The following is a 17,395-nucleotide window of genomic DNA, read 5'->3' as shown; positions in this document are numbered from 1 at the left end:
CAAACAACTTTATTAGGACTGGCTTCCCTGGCTAACATCCCAATTCACTGAATGACCCAGAATAAACCTTGCTGGACATCATTAACTCTGAAGTCAATCAAAGTGTTATCTGACTGCAGAATATGCAATTATGGATATGGATCTTATCTTCGGCTATCCCCCAACTTTGGAATAATCCTTTTTTTTTTTTTTTTGGAGAGTTTTCCTTATAAAGACATCTCCTAAGGCCTTGAACAGAACTGCCTATCACCAAGAACGCCTTCTGATTTGTGTATTAAAAGTCACATCCCTCACCCCTAGAATTTCTTACACTACTTCACCCCTTCAAATTCCTTACCTGTCTTTGTTTAATCTGTATATATTTAATCTTTTTTTGTTTTGTTTTGTTTTTGCAGGGCAATGAGGGTTAAGTGACTTGCCCAGGGTCACACAGTTAGTAAGCCTCAAGTGTCTGAGGCTGGATTTGAACCCAGGTCCTCCTGAATCCAAGGTCGGTGCTTTATCCACTGCACCACCTAGCTGTCCCTTGTATATATTTAATCTTGCAATCTGTTGCAAGGCTTCCTATTCAGCAATAGGCTGGATAGTACCCATGATCATGTCAAATTTTCTTCCCTGCTTAATAAAATCTTTCTTTTAATTTTTTTTAGGCATTGTCTTTCTTTGGTTTCTTTATCTTTTAGGAAGAAGGGAATTTATATCTCAAGAACTGGCCTTGGGGCAGCTAGGTGGCACAGTGGATAGGGCACCAGCCCTGGAGTCAGGAGGACCTAAGTTCAAATCCAGCCTCAGACACTTGACAGTAGCTGTGTGACCCTGGGCAAGTCACTTAACCCCAATTGCCTTACCAAAAACAAATAAACAAACAAACAAACAAAAAGAACTGGCCTCTGGGTTCTCCCATCTTCCCCTTTGGGGAAAGAGAGATGCAAATTCCATTAAGATAGCATTTGCCTCAGTTTAAACAAGAATATTAAAAATTATAATTATGGTATACCATAAAGATCAAATATCTTACACAATAATGAATGGGGATGGGGTGGTGAATTTTCTAAAATAAATTTTTATTGATATACTTTTCCCTCCTGTATCACTTCCCCTAACTTCCTAGAGAGCCACTACATAAAACAAAAAACTTTTTAAAAATCAGTAAAATAAATAAACATTTTTAAAAACTCTGAAAATACAGTTTCATACTTCTTTTCTTATCTCTTTTTAGGGCCATGTTTGTTCTTTGTAATTTTGCAAAATCAATTTTTTTGGTTTTATGGTACTTTTTCCATTCATACTGCTACAGTCATTATGTAAAATCTTCTTTTTTTTTTTTAAATTTTTTATTTTATTTTTGTGGGGCAATGGGGGTCAAGTGACCTGCCCAGGGTCACACAGCTAGTAAGTGTCAAGTGTCTGAGGCCAGATTTGAACTCAGGTCGTCCTGAATCCAAGGCCGGTGTTTTATCCACTGTGCCACCTAGCTGCCCCCAATGTAAAATCTTCTTGTCTCTTCTTCATTTTTCATTAGTTCGTATAGGATATTTATTTTTTCCATATTCCTAATTTTTTATAGCACAGTAATATTTGATTACATGAATGTACCACAATTTGTTTAGCCATTTCCAATTTATGGTCATCTCCTTTGTTTCCAGCTCTTTGCTATCACAAAAAAGTGTTGCTATAAATACTTGGGTATATACGAGGACTTTCTTTATTAGTGATCTCCCTGGGGTATATGAACAGCAGTGAATCCCTGCATTGCTTTACAGGTTTCCTAGTTCTTATCAAATAAGTTCTTTCCTAAATAATTTAAGTTTTCAGGTTTATTGAACACTGGATTATCATTAATTTTATTAATTCTGATTCTTCCTTTTATAGTCTATTCAATTGATATATTTCTCTCTCTTTTTGTGGGACAATGAGGGTGACTTGCCCAGGGTCATACAGCTACTAAGTGTTAAGTGTCTGAGGCCAGATTTGAACTCAAATCCTCCTGAATCCGGGGCTGGTGGTTTATTAACTGGGCCACCTAGCTGCCCTGGAAACAATAAATTCTGATAGTTTTAGTAGTAAAAGAATAGTCCATATAAGTATTCTAAAAATGCAGATTAAAAATGTTTCTTACCTAATTCATGAGGTAATTCATGACAAAAGACAGCAACAGAAGTACTTAAACCACTTGATAATCCTTCTGTAAAAGCTGCCCCTGTGAAAAGGAAAAATAAAGCATCAGAAATTAAGATCTGACTAAGGTAATTTTTTTGCATCACTCAAGGGTCTATGTAAAATAAAGTCTGGTCCAGAAAAAAATGAAACTTTCAACCAAACCCCAAAAGGGAAATGACACTTAAAAACAATCTTAAATTTAATCTTTTTTTTTTTAAGTGAGGCAACTGGGGTTAAGTGACTTGCCAAGGGTCACACAGCTAGTAAGTGTTAAGTGTCTGAGGCCGAATTTGAACTCAGGTCCTCCTGACTCCAGGGCTGGTGCTCTATCCACTGCACCACCTAGCTGCCCCCTTAAATTTAATCTTTAAGGCAGAAAGTTAATTTTCACTGGTTTCTATTCTATTCATTATGGTTAACCATTTCCTAACTAGTAAGTATAATCATAATCAAGATGGTAAAGTCATACATGTTTTGAAATTTGAAAAACTTATTGGTCCTAATGTATACTTCCGATGACTCAATACAAGCAAAAGTTAAAATTCATACTAAAAAAAATTTTTAAATGAAAGTTGACAGTTTTCCAAAGAAGAAATAAATTGTTAATAATCATTTTAAAAAATACTCAAAAGAAAAAAAATACTTGGCTCAGGTGGAAATGTAGAGAAACTGACACACAACATGAAAAAAGAATCATAATAATAGAGTACACTAATGTTATAAGAGGAGCCATATATGAAGAAAAGTAAATGGGAATGAAGAAACAAAGATTCCTGATGAAAACTGAGGGATTGCTTGAAAAGTTAAGATATTTTATGCATTAAAATTTCTTTACTTAAATTTAAATAGTGGTAATGCAAGTGTAATTGCTTTATTGATATTTGCAATCAAGTTTATAACAAAACTGTTTAAATAAAGCTAAAAGTGTGTTATGGGGAGGTGGAGTCAAGATAGTAGAACAGTAGGAAGAAGTATGAAGTATGGTGAGCTCCCCCTTAAAACTCTTCCAAATAGATCTAGAAATTGCACCAAATAATCCTGATGGGGGAATCCAAAAAAGTCACAGTGAGTCATTTTTCCATGTCAGTATAAGGAGATAGGCATGTAGTCATTTCAGAATCAGCAATAGTGAGGCTCAGATCCCAAAAGCAGAGTGGAGCCTTAGTTCTACCTTTTAGTCCAGTCTCAAGCCTATGGAGGAATAAAAAGCAAGGCAGGAATCCCAGACTAAAGGAAGGCCTATAGTTCTTACTCTCAATCATAACTTCCCAGCTGAAGAGTGGTTGAGTTCACCAACAGTCTTCTGTTGCTGTCACCCAAACTCATATCAGGAACATACAGAGCTTAGACCACAAGGGCAGCATCAGACTTTGTCCTGGATCAGATAACTTTAGGAGAACTAATAGCTTACAGATCCCCAGGCTCAGCTAGATCCTAGGATAACATAACACTTTATATTCCAAGAAATGAGCAATAAGAACAGCTCAATGCCTTTCTTGGATTTTCCTCATCAGGATTCAGTCTGGTGCCATTTCTAGATATGTTTGGAGGCACTTTGAGGGGGTGGTTACTGTACTTCTTCCTGCTGTTCTGCTATCTTGGCTCTACCTTACCAACACATTTTCAGCATTAAAGAGTTTTGTCATAAACTTGGTATTAAACATCAATAAATGTATAGAGCCAGTCCATAACATGAAATTTGAAATAAAAAAATACACTGGAGGGGGCAGCTAGGTGGCACAGTGGATAAAGCACCAGCCCTGGATTCAGGAGTACCTGAGTTCAAATCCAGCCTCAGACACTTGACACTTACAAGCTGTGTGACCCTGGGCAAGTCACTTAACCCCCGTTGCCCCGCAAAACAAAAACAAACAAAAAAATACACTGGAAGAATGAACAAGCAAAAAAAAAAAAAGAAAGAAAGAATTCCTCCATAAATAGTTATTGACAGGGATGCCCAAGGCATAAACTTAAAAGAGAATATCTCCAAAACATCTATAAGCAAAATCTTAGATAAAAACATAGTTTGGGCAGAAATTCACCTAGAATTCCTAGAAAAGATGAAGATGGAGTAAAAAAGACTTTAAAATGTTTTTATAAATATCTGTGAAATTAGAGTGCTTGAGAAAAAAAAATTGGAAAAGAAATGATAGCTATGGAAGGAAGAATTGGAAAGGGAATTAAAAAAAAAAAACAGAAAGGGAATTAACAGCTTGGCACAGGAAGCACAAAACCTTGCCCAAGCAACAAAATCCCTTAAAATTAGAATGGACCAAATAGAAGCTGATGACTTCATGAAAAGGAAATATTAAAATAAGGTCAAAAGACTGGCAAAAGGGGCAGCTAGGTGGTGCAGTCCTGGAGTCAGGAGGACCTGAGTTCAAATCTGCTTAACACTTACTAGGTGTGTGACCCTGGGCAAGTCACTTAACCCCAATTGCCTCACCAAAACAAAAAAACAAAAGACTGGCAAAAATAGAAGAAAATGCATGGTATTTCTGCCAGAGAACTGACCTAGAAAACAGACTAAGGAGAAAAAAAATGTAAGAATCACTGATGTAAATGTAAGAATGTCATGACCAAAAAGAAAAAGACCCTAAACTCATATTTCAAGAAATCTTAAAAGAAAATTGCCCAGATCTCTTAGAATCAGAAAGTAAAATGAAAACAGATGGAATCCTCCAGTCACCTCCTAAAAAATACTCCAAAATGAAAATTCCAGGGAACATTATAGCCAAAATCCAGAGCTAACAGATCAAAGAAAAAAACAAACCAAAAGAAACACTACAAGCCCCGCCACCCCCCCAATTCAAGTAAAAAAGAAAGAATTCAAACACAGAATACATAGCCAGAATCACACACTACTGCGGGCAGCTCGGAGGCGCAGTAAATAAAGCACCAGCCCTGGATTCAGGAGGACCTAAATTCAAATCCAGCCTCAGACACTTGACACTTACTAGCTGTGTGACCCTGGGCAAGTCACTTAACCCCCACTGCCCTGCAAAAAAAAAAAAAAATAGGAGTGGAGAACTTGGAAAACTATATTCCAGAAGTCAAAGGACATAGGCTTGTAGCCAAGAATAACTTACCCAGAAAAAAAAAATATAATGCCATAGGGGGAAAAATGGATCTTTAATGAAACAGAGGACTCCCAAGCATTCCTGATAAAAAGACCAGAGCTGTATAGAAATCTGGAAATTCAATTACAGGAATTAAGAAAATTAAATAAAGGTAAACACAATTATTATAAAGATCTAAACAAGGATAGACTATTTACAGTCTAATATGTAGACATGATACAAGTGTCCCCTATGAACTCTATCATTATCATGAATCACAGAATGAGTCTAATTAAAAAGGAGGTCTGGGAAGGGTTCTGTTATGTCTTGATGACCTCAAGAGAAGAATGGAAAGATAGAGTAAGAGACATACACTAGAGGGGAAGGCAAGAAAATTATATCATAAAATCAGAGTGCACAAAGAATAGTCTATACCAATAAGGAGGGGTTGAAGGGCAGTGGCTGACACTTGAATCTCACTCATCTGAACTGGTCAAAAGAGAATATACACAGAGTTTGATACATAAATACATTTCATTCAACAGAAAATAAGACGGAAAGAAGGGGATGGGGAGATTAGCAGAAGGATAGGTTATGGGAAGGATTAGTGCCCCCCCCCCATTAGTCATCTTGTAAAAGAAGAATCAGAACAAAAGGGAAAAACCTCAAAAAAAGAAAAAAATCCAAAAAAAAGTAGAAACAGTATGGTTCAATCTGCACCCAGATTCCACAGTTCTTTCTGGATTTGGAGAGCATTTTCCATCACGAGTTCCCCAGAATTATCCTGGATCATTGTATTGCTGAGAAGAGTCAAGTCTATCACAGTTGATCATCATACAATGTTGTTGACACTATGTACAGTGTTCTACTGGTTGTACTCATCTCATTCAGCATCTGTTTGTGTAAGTCCTTCCAGGTTTCTCTGCATTCCACCTGCTCATTGTTTCTTATAGCACAATAGTATTCTATTATATTCATATACCACAACTTGTCCAACCATTCCCCAATTAATGGGCATCCCCTCGATTTTCAATTCTTTGCCACCACAAAAAGAACAGCTATAAATATTTTTGTACATGTGGGTCCTTTTCCCTTTTTTGGGAAGGATTAGTTCTAAGGAAAATAAATTTTAAATAAGGATGTACAAAAATATTTCTAAGGGAATAACTGAATAAATTATGGTATGTAAATGAGATGGAATACTATTGTGCTATAAGAAATGATGAAGGAGATGGTTTCAGAGAAACCTGAGAATCCTTATATAAACTGATGCAGAGTGAGGCAAATAGAACCAGGGCAACTTTTTATATCCTCCCCTGGATCACTGCATTGTTGTGGCAGAAGGACTTGTACAGCTCAGTTAAACTATGAGCTATGCTGTACGGGGTTACCCAAGATGTACAGGTCATAGTGGAGAGTTCTGACAAAAGGTGATCCAATGGTGAGGGAAATGGCAAAGCACTCTGGTATCTTTTCCAAAAAAAAAAAAAAAAAAAGAAGCCCTCATGGACTGTACTAAAATGCTAAAGACACAGGAAAATGAGCCCCTCAGGTTTAAAGGTATCCAATACATTACTAGGGAAGAGTGGAGGACGACTACATGTAGCTCCAGCACTAATGAAGCTGGGCCAAAGACAAAAGGAAGCTTAGCTGCAGGTTTGTCTGGTGACAAAAGGAAGTTCAATACTATAAAAATCAATATTGCATAGGAATCTGGAATGTAAGATGTAAGAACCAAGATAAATTGGATGTTGCCAAACAGGATATGGAAAGATTAAACACTGATATTTTGTATATTAATGAACTTCAAAAGACAGAAATAGCTGAATTTAATTCAGGTGATCACTACATACAGTACGATGGGCAAGAATTCCACAGAAGAAATGGAGAAGCCCTCATAGTCAATAAAAGGATGAGAAAAGCAGTATTGGGGTATAATCTCAAAAGTGACCAAATAATATCTGTTTGCATCCAAGGCAAACTGTTCCAACATTACAGTAATACAAGTCTATGCTCCAACCACTGATTCCAGAGGCCAAAGTTGATCGGTTCTATGAAGACCTACACTATTTTCTAGAACTCTCTCTCTCTCTCTCTCTCTCTCTCTCTCTCTCACACACACACACACACACACACAATATCACATTCATCATAAAGGATTGTTATACTAATGTAAAAAAATCAAAAGATAATTGGAATAACAGGCAAGTTTGGCTATGGAGTACAAAATGAAGCAGGGCAAGAAACTAGCAGTTTTTGTCAAGATAACTCACTGGTGATAGCAAATACTCTTTTTCACCAATGTGAAAGACAACTCTACACATAGATATTACCAGATAGTTAATACAGAAATCAGATTGATTATATATTTTGCAGCCAAAGGTGGAGAAGCTCTATAAAGTTAGTTAAAACATGACCTGACAGCAGCTAAGTGGCAAAATGGAGACAGCAACTGGCCCTAGACTCAGGAGGACCTGAGTTCAAATCTAACCCCAGATACTTACTAGCTGTATGACCCTGGGCAAGACATTTAACACCAATTGTCTCCCCAAAAAACAACCCCCCCCCCCAAACCCACCAGACTTGGAGCTGACTGTGACTCAGATCATGAGTTCTTATTACAAAATTCAGACTTAAACTGAAACCATCAGACTGTAAAGCAAAACCTACGTGACATCCTTTATGAATATGAAGTAGAAATGATGAATAAACTTGAGGGATTAGATATGGTAGACAGAGTGCCTGAAGAACTATGAATACACAAAAGAACTATACAAGAAAGATCTTAACATAACCAATAACCACAATGGTGTGGTTACTGATCTAGAGCCAAACATCCTGGAGAATGTAGTCTAGTGGGCCTTAGGACACAATGCTAACAATAAGCCTGGTGGAGGTGATGGGATTCCAGCTGAGCTATTTAAAATCCTAAAAGATGAGGTGTAGCTAGGTGGCACAGCGGATAAAACACCAGCCCTGGATTCGGGAGGAACTGAGTTCAAATCCGGCCTCAAACACCTGACACTAATTAGCTGTGTGACCCTGGGAAAGTCACATAACCCTTACTGTCGTCCCCCCCCCCAATCCTAAAAGATGATGCTGTTAAAGTGCTGTATGCACTATGCCAGCAAATTTGGAAAACTCAACAGTGGCCATTGGATTGAAAAAAATCAATTTATATCCCAATCCTAAAGAAGGACAATGCCAAAGAACATTCAAATTTTCCAACAATTATGGTCATTTCACACATCAAAGAGGTTGTGCTTAAGATCCTGCGAGCTAGGCTTCAGCAGTATGTGAACCAAGAATCACCAGAAGACAATGCTGGTTTTTGAAGAAACAGAGGAACTAGAAACCAAACTGCTAACATTTGCTGAATTATGGAAGAAGCAGGGGAGTTCCAGAAAAAAGCATCTACTTCTGCTTCACTGACTACACTCAAGCCTCTAACTTTGTGGATTACAACAAAATGTGGCCAATCCTTAAAGAGATAGGAGTACCAGATCATCTTACTTGTCTCCGGAGGAACCTATATGCAGGTCAAGGAGCAACAGTTAGAACGAAAGATTTGGTTTAAAATGGGAAAGGGAGGGGCAGCTAGGTGACACGGTGGATAAAGCACTGGCTCTGGATTCAGGAAGACCTGAGTTCAAATACAGCCTCAGACACTTGACATTTACTAGCTGTGTGACCCTGGGCAAGTCACTTAACCCCCGTTGCCCTGCCCTCCCCTCCCAAAAAGATTGGAAAGGGAATTTGACAAGGCTGTATATTGTCACTTTAACTTATATGCATTATATGTCAGGCTGGATGGATCAAAAGCCAGAATTAAAGTTGCCAGGAGAAATATCAATAATCTCATATGTGTCATGTGTAATTTGTACCACTCTGATGATAAAAGTGAAGAATTAAGAAGCTTCTTGATGAGGGTGAAAAAGGAAAGTATAAAAGCTGGCTTGAAACTCAACATCAAAAAACTCCCAAAGATCCTGACAGCTGGTCCCATCACTTCCAGGCAAATAGGGGGAGAAAAAAATGGAATCAGTGTCAGGGTTTATATCTCTGGGCTCAAGAATCACTGCTGACAGAGACTGCAGCCATGAAATTAAAAGGCATTTGCTCCTTGGAAGGAACACTATGACTATCTGGACATCATATTAAAAAACAGACACATCGGGGCAGCTAGATGGCACAGTGGATAAAGCACCGGCCCTGGATTCAGGAGTACCTGAGTTCAAATCTGGCCTTAGACACTTGACACTTGCTAGCTGTGTGACCTTGGGCAAATCACTTAACCCCCACTGCCCAGCAAAAAAAAACCCAAAAAACGAAAAACAGACACATCACCTTGCTCACAAAGGTCCATATAGTCAAAGCTATGGTTTCTCCAGTAGAAATGTATGGCAGTAGGAATTAGATTAAAAGGAAAGCTTTGCTTCACAACTGATGCTTTTGAATTGTTGTTCTGGAGAAGACTTTTGAGAGTCTCTTGTATAGGAAGGAGATAAAATCAGTCAATACTTAAAGAAATTAATTCAGACCATTCACTGGAATAGTGAAAATAATCGAATAATGGCCACATGAGAAGATGGGACTCATTGGAAAAAACCCTGACATTGGGGAAGACTGAAGGCAAAAGGAAAAGGGAACAGCAAAGGATGAGATGGATACAGTGTCCCAAAAACAACCAATATGAACATGGACAGACTTCAAAGGACAGTAGATGATAAAAGGGCCTGGCGCAATATCTATGGTCCATGGGGTCATAAAAAGTCAGACACAAATAAACAACTTTATATATAACAACAACAATATGGTAAAGGCAAACAACTTTGAAAGAATTAGTTACTGATCACTCTAATGACCAGTCAAAATTACAGAGGATTAATGATGAAACACCACTTACTTCCTGATAGAGACATGAATGACTCAGAATACAGAATGAAACTTCTTTTGGGGATGTGGCTAATACAAAAATCTATTCTGCCAAACTATAGATTTTTTTTTTAACGGGTTTTATTTTGCTTTTGTTTTCAATTGGGGTAGAGATGGGAAGGGAGGGAAGGAAATTGGATTCCTGCTGATTGAAAAAACCAAAATTTTAAAATGTGGTTAGGTCTCCCCAAATAACCTGCAGATTTGAGGAAACTGCAATACAGTTATACATTTATAATTTGTTTCTTGAACCAATTTCTCTTATTTGCTACTTGATACATATTAGAATTCCTAAAGCATTACTGTCTGCCCAAAAGCCATTAACACTTCCATGATTTGAATCACTGCCAATCACAATGTTGTGGGTACCGTCTACTGATACATATTGTAAACCATCCATGAATGTACTAGAAATAGGTATTTACTAATTTTAAAATCTGAGCTGCTTAAGAAAACATGACTACTAAATGGCATATAGACCAAAGAAATATTTTATGATATTAGTACCCCAAAGAAATTTACATAGATGTACTTACCAATTGCTAGGCCGTCACTGAAATTGTGTAAGCCATCACCCATGATCACCATCCAGGCTAGTGTGGCTATGCCAGCATCTTTCAACTCTTCCCGAGAGTAGCGCTGACTGTGACTGTGGGGATGATGATTCTGATGGTGGTGGTGATGTAGAATATGATGGTAATCATGATGATGATGAATGAGATCATCTGATTGGCCTAGAGTATCATGGAAATGGGAATGACATTTATTCTTGCACCCTCTAGATACATATTCATTGTAAACTTCTTGCGGATGAGAGTGAGCTATCATGACTTCTTCTTCTTCCAATACTGCTGGTTGCTGAGAATCGAAGTGTGCAGGGTCTTGTGAGTCTGCCCCTATATAACCTTCAGGCCCTAGGTAACAACAGCAAGGAATTTATATTTTAAAATGTCCATTCGGAAAGAACATGGTAATTGAGCTGGGGAAAAACACGTGGCATCTAAATATAAATTTAAAAAGTAAAGTAAACAACAAAATAATATTAATAGGATATGATAGATTCAAATTAAGAGTTCCTGTTTTACGACTATGGGCCATATTGTTGTGAGGATCAACCAACCAACCAACATGTATTTATTTATTAAGTGTCTATGTGATAGGCACTGTGGTAGATCCTAGGGATACAAGTACAAAGAATGAAACAGTCCTTACCCACCAGTTTACCTTCTGATGGGATTAACAAGTACTCTGTGTGTGTGTGTGTATAAAAATATAATTAATATTTAATATAACTAATGAGTACAGCCATATAAAAATAGTTCAATACAAGAAGTTTAGTAGGTGGAACACTAATATTTGAAGGCAGAGTCAGGAAAGGCTACATGCAGAAGATGGTACTTGAGCTGCATGAATCAAAGAAAAAAAGGCTCTAGGAAGCAGATGAGTGGAAAGGAGTACATTCCAGGCATGAGAAGAGAGACAGAATTTCAGGTGAGGAAGAGAGATATGATGCTACATAATCCCAACTGGGGCTTCACTACTGCAAAGCAATCTTTTCCAACCTCTTTAATTAACTTATAATTCCAGGGGGCAGCTAGGTGGCGCAGTGGTTAAAGCGCTGGCCCTGGGTTCAGGAGTACCCGAGTTCAAATCTGGCCTCAGACACCTGACGCTTACTAGCTGTGTGACCCTGGGCAAGTCACTTAACCCCCATTGCCCTGCAAAAAACAAACAAAAAAAACCAAAACAAAACTTATAATTCCACGCACCACAATGACTCTGCCAAACCTTTTCTTTCATTTCTCCTCTAACTTTCCAGGGTTCTCCCTCCTCACAGATTCTAAGATGAAAACCTTCTATCACATTTTACTGAAAAAATTGTGGTCATTCACTGAGATCACCTTCTTCTCCCCTCTTCCTCCTCAAGTCACATCTCCCAGATAGATGACTTTTGCCACCCCCCCTATTTCATATGAAGAGGTGGGCCTTTTCATTAGCAAGGCAAAACCCTCTCCATGAAGAAGTGATCCCATTCCATCCATTTTCTTCAACAGATTGACCCCTCTATCATCCCTACTCTCTCACTTGTCTTCATCTCTTCCTGTCTCCTGGCTTCTTCTCACTGCCTACAAACAAGCTCAAGTCTTCTCTAACTTCAAAAAAGCCTCACTTGATCACTCATCCCCACTAGGATTGTCCTCTATCCCTCCTCCCTTTGTGGTTACTAACCTCCTTGAAAAGACTATCATCAGGCAGCTAAGTGGTGCAGTGGATAGAGCAACGGCCCTGGATTCAGGAGGACCTGAGTTCAAATCCAGCCTCGGATATGTAACAATTACTAGCTGTGTGACCCTGGGCAAGTCACTTAACCCCAATTGCCTCACCCCCCCCCCCAAAAAAGACTAGCATCAAACTTTTCACTTCCTTTCTTCTCACTTTCTTCTTTTTTTGGGGGGGGGGGGGGAGAGCAGGGCAATGGCAATGGGGGTTAAGTGACTTGCCCAGGGTCACACAGCTAGTAAATGTCAAGTGTCTGAGGCTGGATTTGAACTCAGGTACACCTGAATCCAAGAACGGTGCTCTATCCACTGTGCCACCTAGCTGCCCCCTCACTCTCTTCTTAACTCTAGTCTAGTTTCCAATCCCATCACTGCTCTCTACAAAATTACTAAAGATCCTTTAATTGCCAAATCTGATGGCCTGTCTTTCAATCCTCATCCTTTATGACCTCTCTACAGCCTTTGAAACCTTTGATCACCCTCTTTTCTCTAGATTTCTGTGACATCATGGCTATCCTAGTTTTCCTCCTACCTATAAGACTGCTCCTTCTCCATTTTCTTTGCAGGGTCTTTGTCTAGGCCATTCCTACTAACAGTCGGTGACCTCCCAGGGCTCTTTCCTGGGCCCTCCATTTCCCTTAATCTCATCAGCTCCCATGGTCATTTTCAGATCTACTTATCCTGACCTTCCTTGAACTCCAGTCTTGAATTTCTAATCACCTACTAGAAGATAACCTCAAACTGGATGTCCCAGAAGTATCAAATTCAACATGTACAAAACTGAACTCACTGTCTTTTCCAAACTTCCCTATTAATGCTGAGATACCACTATCCTCCCAGGTACCGGATTTACAACCTAGATGTCATCCTCTTCTCATTCCCCTCTGACCCCCCTCCCAATAACTCATATATTGCAAAACCCTATCAATTCTACCCTTGTCACATCTCTCATATCTTCTCTCCTCTGACACACAACCACCCTGATACAAGTCCTCATTATGCCATTCCTATACTAAAGCAATAATTTTCTAGCTGGTGTTAGTCTCCCTGAGTCAATTCTTTCCTCATTTTAGTTCATACTCCACTCAGCTGTCAAAACAATCTTCCCGAAATCTAGGTCTCTCCATGTCAGTGCCCTTCATTCAATAAACTCTAGTGGCTCCTTATCACTAAAGGAAGGAACATAAAATACTCTAGCATTCAAAGTCCTTCATAACCTGGCCTTTTCCTTCCTTTCCAATCTTCCTTTGTCTTATTCCCTCTCCCCATGTACATTTTGATCCAGTAATACTGGCCCCTTACTATTCCTTGAACAAGACAAGCCATCTTCCAACTCCAGGCATTTTCACTGGCTATTCTGGATGCCTGGGATGCTCTCTCCTCATTTCTGAACCCTGATTTTCCTGACTTCTTTTAAGTCCCAACTAAAGTCCAACCTTCTGCAAGAAGCCTCTCCCAACATCCCTTAATGCAAGTTAGTACATTCTCTCTGACATCATCTCCCATTTACACTGCCATCTGTATAAAGTTGTTTCCATGTTGTCTCCCCATTACACTGTGACCTCCTAGAGAACAGAAACTATATTTAACATCTCTTTGTAGCCTGAGCATAGTGCCCTGCATGAAGAGAATGCTTAATAAATACTTGTTGGGGTCAGGAGACAATCCACTGTAGAAGATGGATGGAATGGGATCAACTAAGAAATGCTCTGGATTACAGAGTATGGGAGGAGAAATAAATCTAGAAAGATAGGTCAGGGTCAGGTTGGGGAGGGCTTTAAAAGTTAAAAAAGGAGTTTATATTTTATCCTAGAGGCAATAAATAGGAAGGCGCTGAAGTCAGATGAGTAGGGGAGATACATGCTTAAATCTGGGATTAAGTGGGGCAGGTAGGTGGCACAGTGGATAAAGCACCAGTCCCGGATTCAGGAGGACCTGAGTTCAAATCCAGCCTCAGACACTTGAAACTTACTAGCTGTGTGACCCTGGGCAAGTCACTTAACCCTCATTGCCCAGAAAAACAACAACAAAAAAAAAAATCTGGGATTAAGGAAAATTACTCTGGAAGGAGAGTACAAGATGGACTAGAGAGGTGAGAGATTTGATGCAGTTAGACTTATTAGAAAGCTAGGTGAAAGGTAATGATGGCCTGAACTAGTGAGGTAGGTATGTGAATAGACAGAATAGTTCAGATGATAATATATATTGTGAAGGTAGAAATAGCAAGACATCTAATTAACTGGATATATAGAGTGAGAGAGAATTAGGAGTCCAAGGTAATACCAAGATTATGATCCTGTAAGATTGAAAAGAATGATGGTGCCTTCAATAGAAGTAGCAAAGTTAGGAATAAGGAGTGCTGGGGGAGGGAAGAAAAATGAGTTTTATTTTGGACATGTTGATTTTAAGATGTTTCTGGGACTTCTAGTTTGAAAGTTCTAATAGGCAATTAGTAATTCAGGGGAGACACTGGAACTGGAGATATAGATCCAGGAGTTATCTGCATATAGATAAGAGCTATATCCATGGGAGATAAGAAGGCCTTTGCTAGAACCAAGGAGAATACCCACCATTAGGAGGTAGGATATGGATAATAAGTAAGAAAAGGAGATGGAGAAGCAGACAAATACGTAGGAGAAAAACCAGGAGAGAAAAGTATGACCAAAACCCAAATGGGAAAGTGGTCAATAGTGTCAAATGGAGAAGAGGACTCAAAATATACCTGGAAATTAAGAGCAGTTTCATTTGAGTAATGAGGTCAGAAACCAGACCACAGAGAGATAAGAGAGTGAGGAAAAAAAGAGGTGGAAGCATTGATGACAATTTTCTCAAGGAGTTAAGCCTCAAAAGGGAGGATAGATATCACACAACAATTAATGAGGATGGATAAATCAAGTAAGGGGTTTTTAAAGATGGTGAAGATGTGGGCCTATTTATAGATACCTGGGAAGCAGCCATAACTAAGGAGTGAGAGGAGTTGAAGTGGGGGAAGTAAGTATGGAGAGCTTTTTCAAGGATCAAATAAGATGCCTCCAAAATTCTGCCAGTTGGGGCAGCTAAGTGGCGCAGTGGATAGAGCACCGGCCCTGGAGTCAGGAGTACCTGAGTTCAAATCCAGCCTCAGACACTTAACACTAGCTGTGTGACCCTGGGCAAGTCACTTAACCCCAATTGCCTCACAAAAAACAAAAACAAAAACCTCTGCTAGTTAAAAGTGAATATATGAGGGGGGCGGCTAGGTGACGAAGTGGATAAAGTACCAGCCCTGGATTCAGGAGTTCCTGAGTTCAAATTCGGCCTCAGACACTTGATACTTACTGGCTGTGTGACCCTGGGCAAGTCACTTAACCCCCATTGCCCCACACAAAAAAAAGTGACTATATGCACCTATATTCAAATATAGATTTAATAATTAATATATAGTTATTTGAATATATATTTACAAACAGGAGGAATTAAGATGATCAACATTTATTAGACACATCCTATCAGAAGAACAGTTTGTCAAGCCCTTTGCCAAATAAATTGAGTGAATATAGTAATTACTACCCATTAATAAATACCAAACTCATAAGGAAATGTTTTGTACCAGGAACTAAAAGTCAAAAGACAATTGTTTGTAATCATCCAGTCAGATAAAACATTAGAAGTCAAGAGATACTGGATAATGAAAACAAAAGATCAGAGAATGTCTTTATAGACCTCAAAAAAGTGAATCAGAAGGCAGAGAAGGGAAAAAACAAAAAACAAAACAACACTCAATAGACAACCACTATGAATTCTCTCCAAGAGTATACCGGTAATGATGATGTAAGCAACAAAAGGCAGCATGATATGCTAGAAAAGACAATGAATTTGGTGTTTAATGACTTGTGTTTTAATCCTAGCCATGCTACTTATAGCTGTGTGATTTTGTTTGATGGTGGCTGTAAGAATAGCAGCAGCAGGACCTGAAGACTTCCATAGATCATCTCCTAGGATGCTCAAAACAGACTCTGACAGGGCTTATTTATTACATTTACTGGTTACTTAATCTCTTTCGGTCTTAAGTTCCTTATCTGCAAAACTATAATATGGAAGAAAAATTTCTGGATGAAGCTTTAATTTGGTTTAAAAAGTTCTTATTTGGGTTCATTACATTAACGTTCTTTATTTCAGTGTTTAGGTTGGGTTCAAATTCCTGGGTTATAATGATATTTTTAAGAGAATAGGCTAGAGGCAAATCCTATTCAGGAGACCTATAGAAACAAAATAAATTATCTCCTAGACAAGACAAGATCACTAGGCTTCTCCAGTGAAGCAAATGGGTTAGTTTAAGAAGAGGTAAGGTCCCAGAGGACTGGGGGGGGGGGGGGGAAGGGTCACACAGCCTTGAATCTTCTGGCAAATTTCCTCTGAAAATGACATTCTTACTATCACTTTTAGAAGGTATACAACATAATTTATCAGCTGTTCTTTAGGAAACAGATAAGGTATTAGCTCTTGTGATCAAGAAAAAGGGATACAGCAGGGTTCTTCCTCAGATTTGATAATCAGGACTTACGATCATCTGTGTCTAACTTCTCTTCATTTGTTGAAAGTTGAGATTCATACTTGGACAACTGTTTCTTAATCTCCATCTCATCATCACTTTCAGGTTTTTTTTGAGTCTAAATCATCAATGGAAAGAAATACTTTAGCAGAATCTGCAAACATCTAAAAGCCAAACATTCAAGCAAATACATATAACAGAATATAAAAGCCATATTAATAGATCACTACCAGATTGTAAACTTTTAAGTGTAGGACAGCACATCACATCTTCTGGAGTGAGAGAAAAGGCATTTTATATATGTATGCACATACATGCATATATATATATATATATATATATGCAAAATATAAAACTACAAATACGTATGTATTTGTTAAATATATAATAGGTAGGCTCAGTAAATGTATACACTTCATATCAAATCAAAT

The 17,395-nt window shown here is 38.5% G+C and overlaps 1 protein-coding gene across 2 annotated transcripts in view; it reads right to left on the bottom strand.

Moving 5' to 3' along the window:
- The window catches only part of SLC39A6 (solute carrier family 39 member 6), a 38,274-nt gene that overhangs the window by 9,406 nt on the left and 11,473 nt on the right, over nt 1–17,395 (bottom strand). For both annotated transcript variants that reach the window (XM_043977948.1, XM_043977949.1), the window contains exons 6-8: nt 16,977–17,082; nt 10,691–11,068; nt 2,120–2,200 (exon numbers count right to left, since the gene is read on the bottom strand). In XM_043977948.1, coding sequence (XP_043833883.1) covers nt 2,120–2,200; nt 10,691–11,068; nt 16,977–17,082 — 565 coding nt within the window. The remainder of the gene's footprint in view (nt 1–2,119; nt 2,201–10,690; nt 11,069–16,976; nt 17,083–17,395) is intronic.

Source organism: Dromiciops gliroides, chromosome 1 (assembly GCF_019393635.1).
Source record: "Dromiciops gliroides isolate mDroGli1 chromosome 1, mDroGli1.pri, whole genome shotgun sequence".
NCBI lineage: Eukaryota > Metazoa > Chordata > Mammalia > Microbiotheria > Microbiotheriidae > Dromiciops > Dromiciops gliroides.
This window is presented reverse-complemented; position numbering and strand designations above follow the sequence as displayed.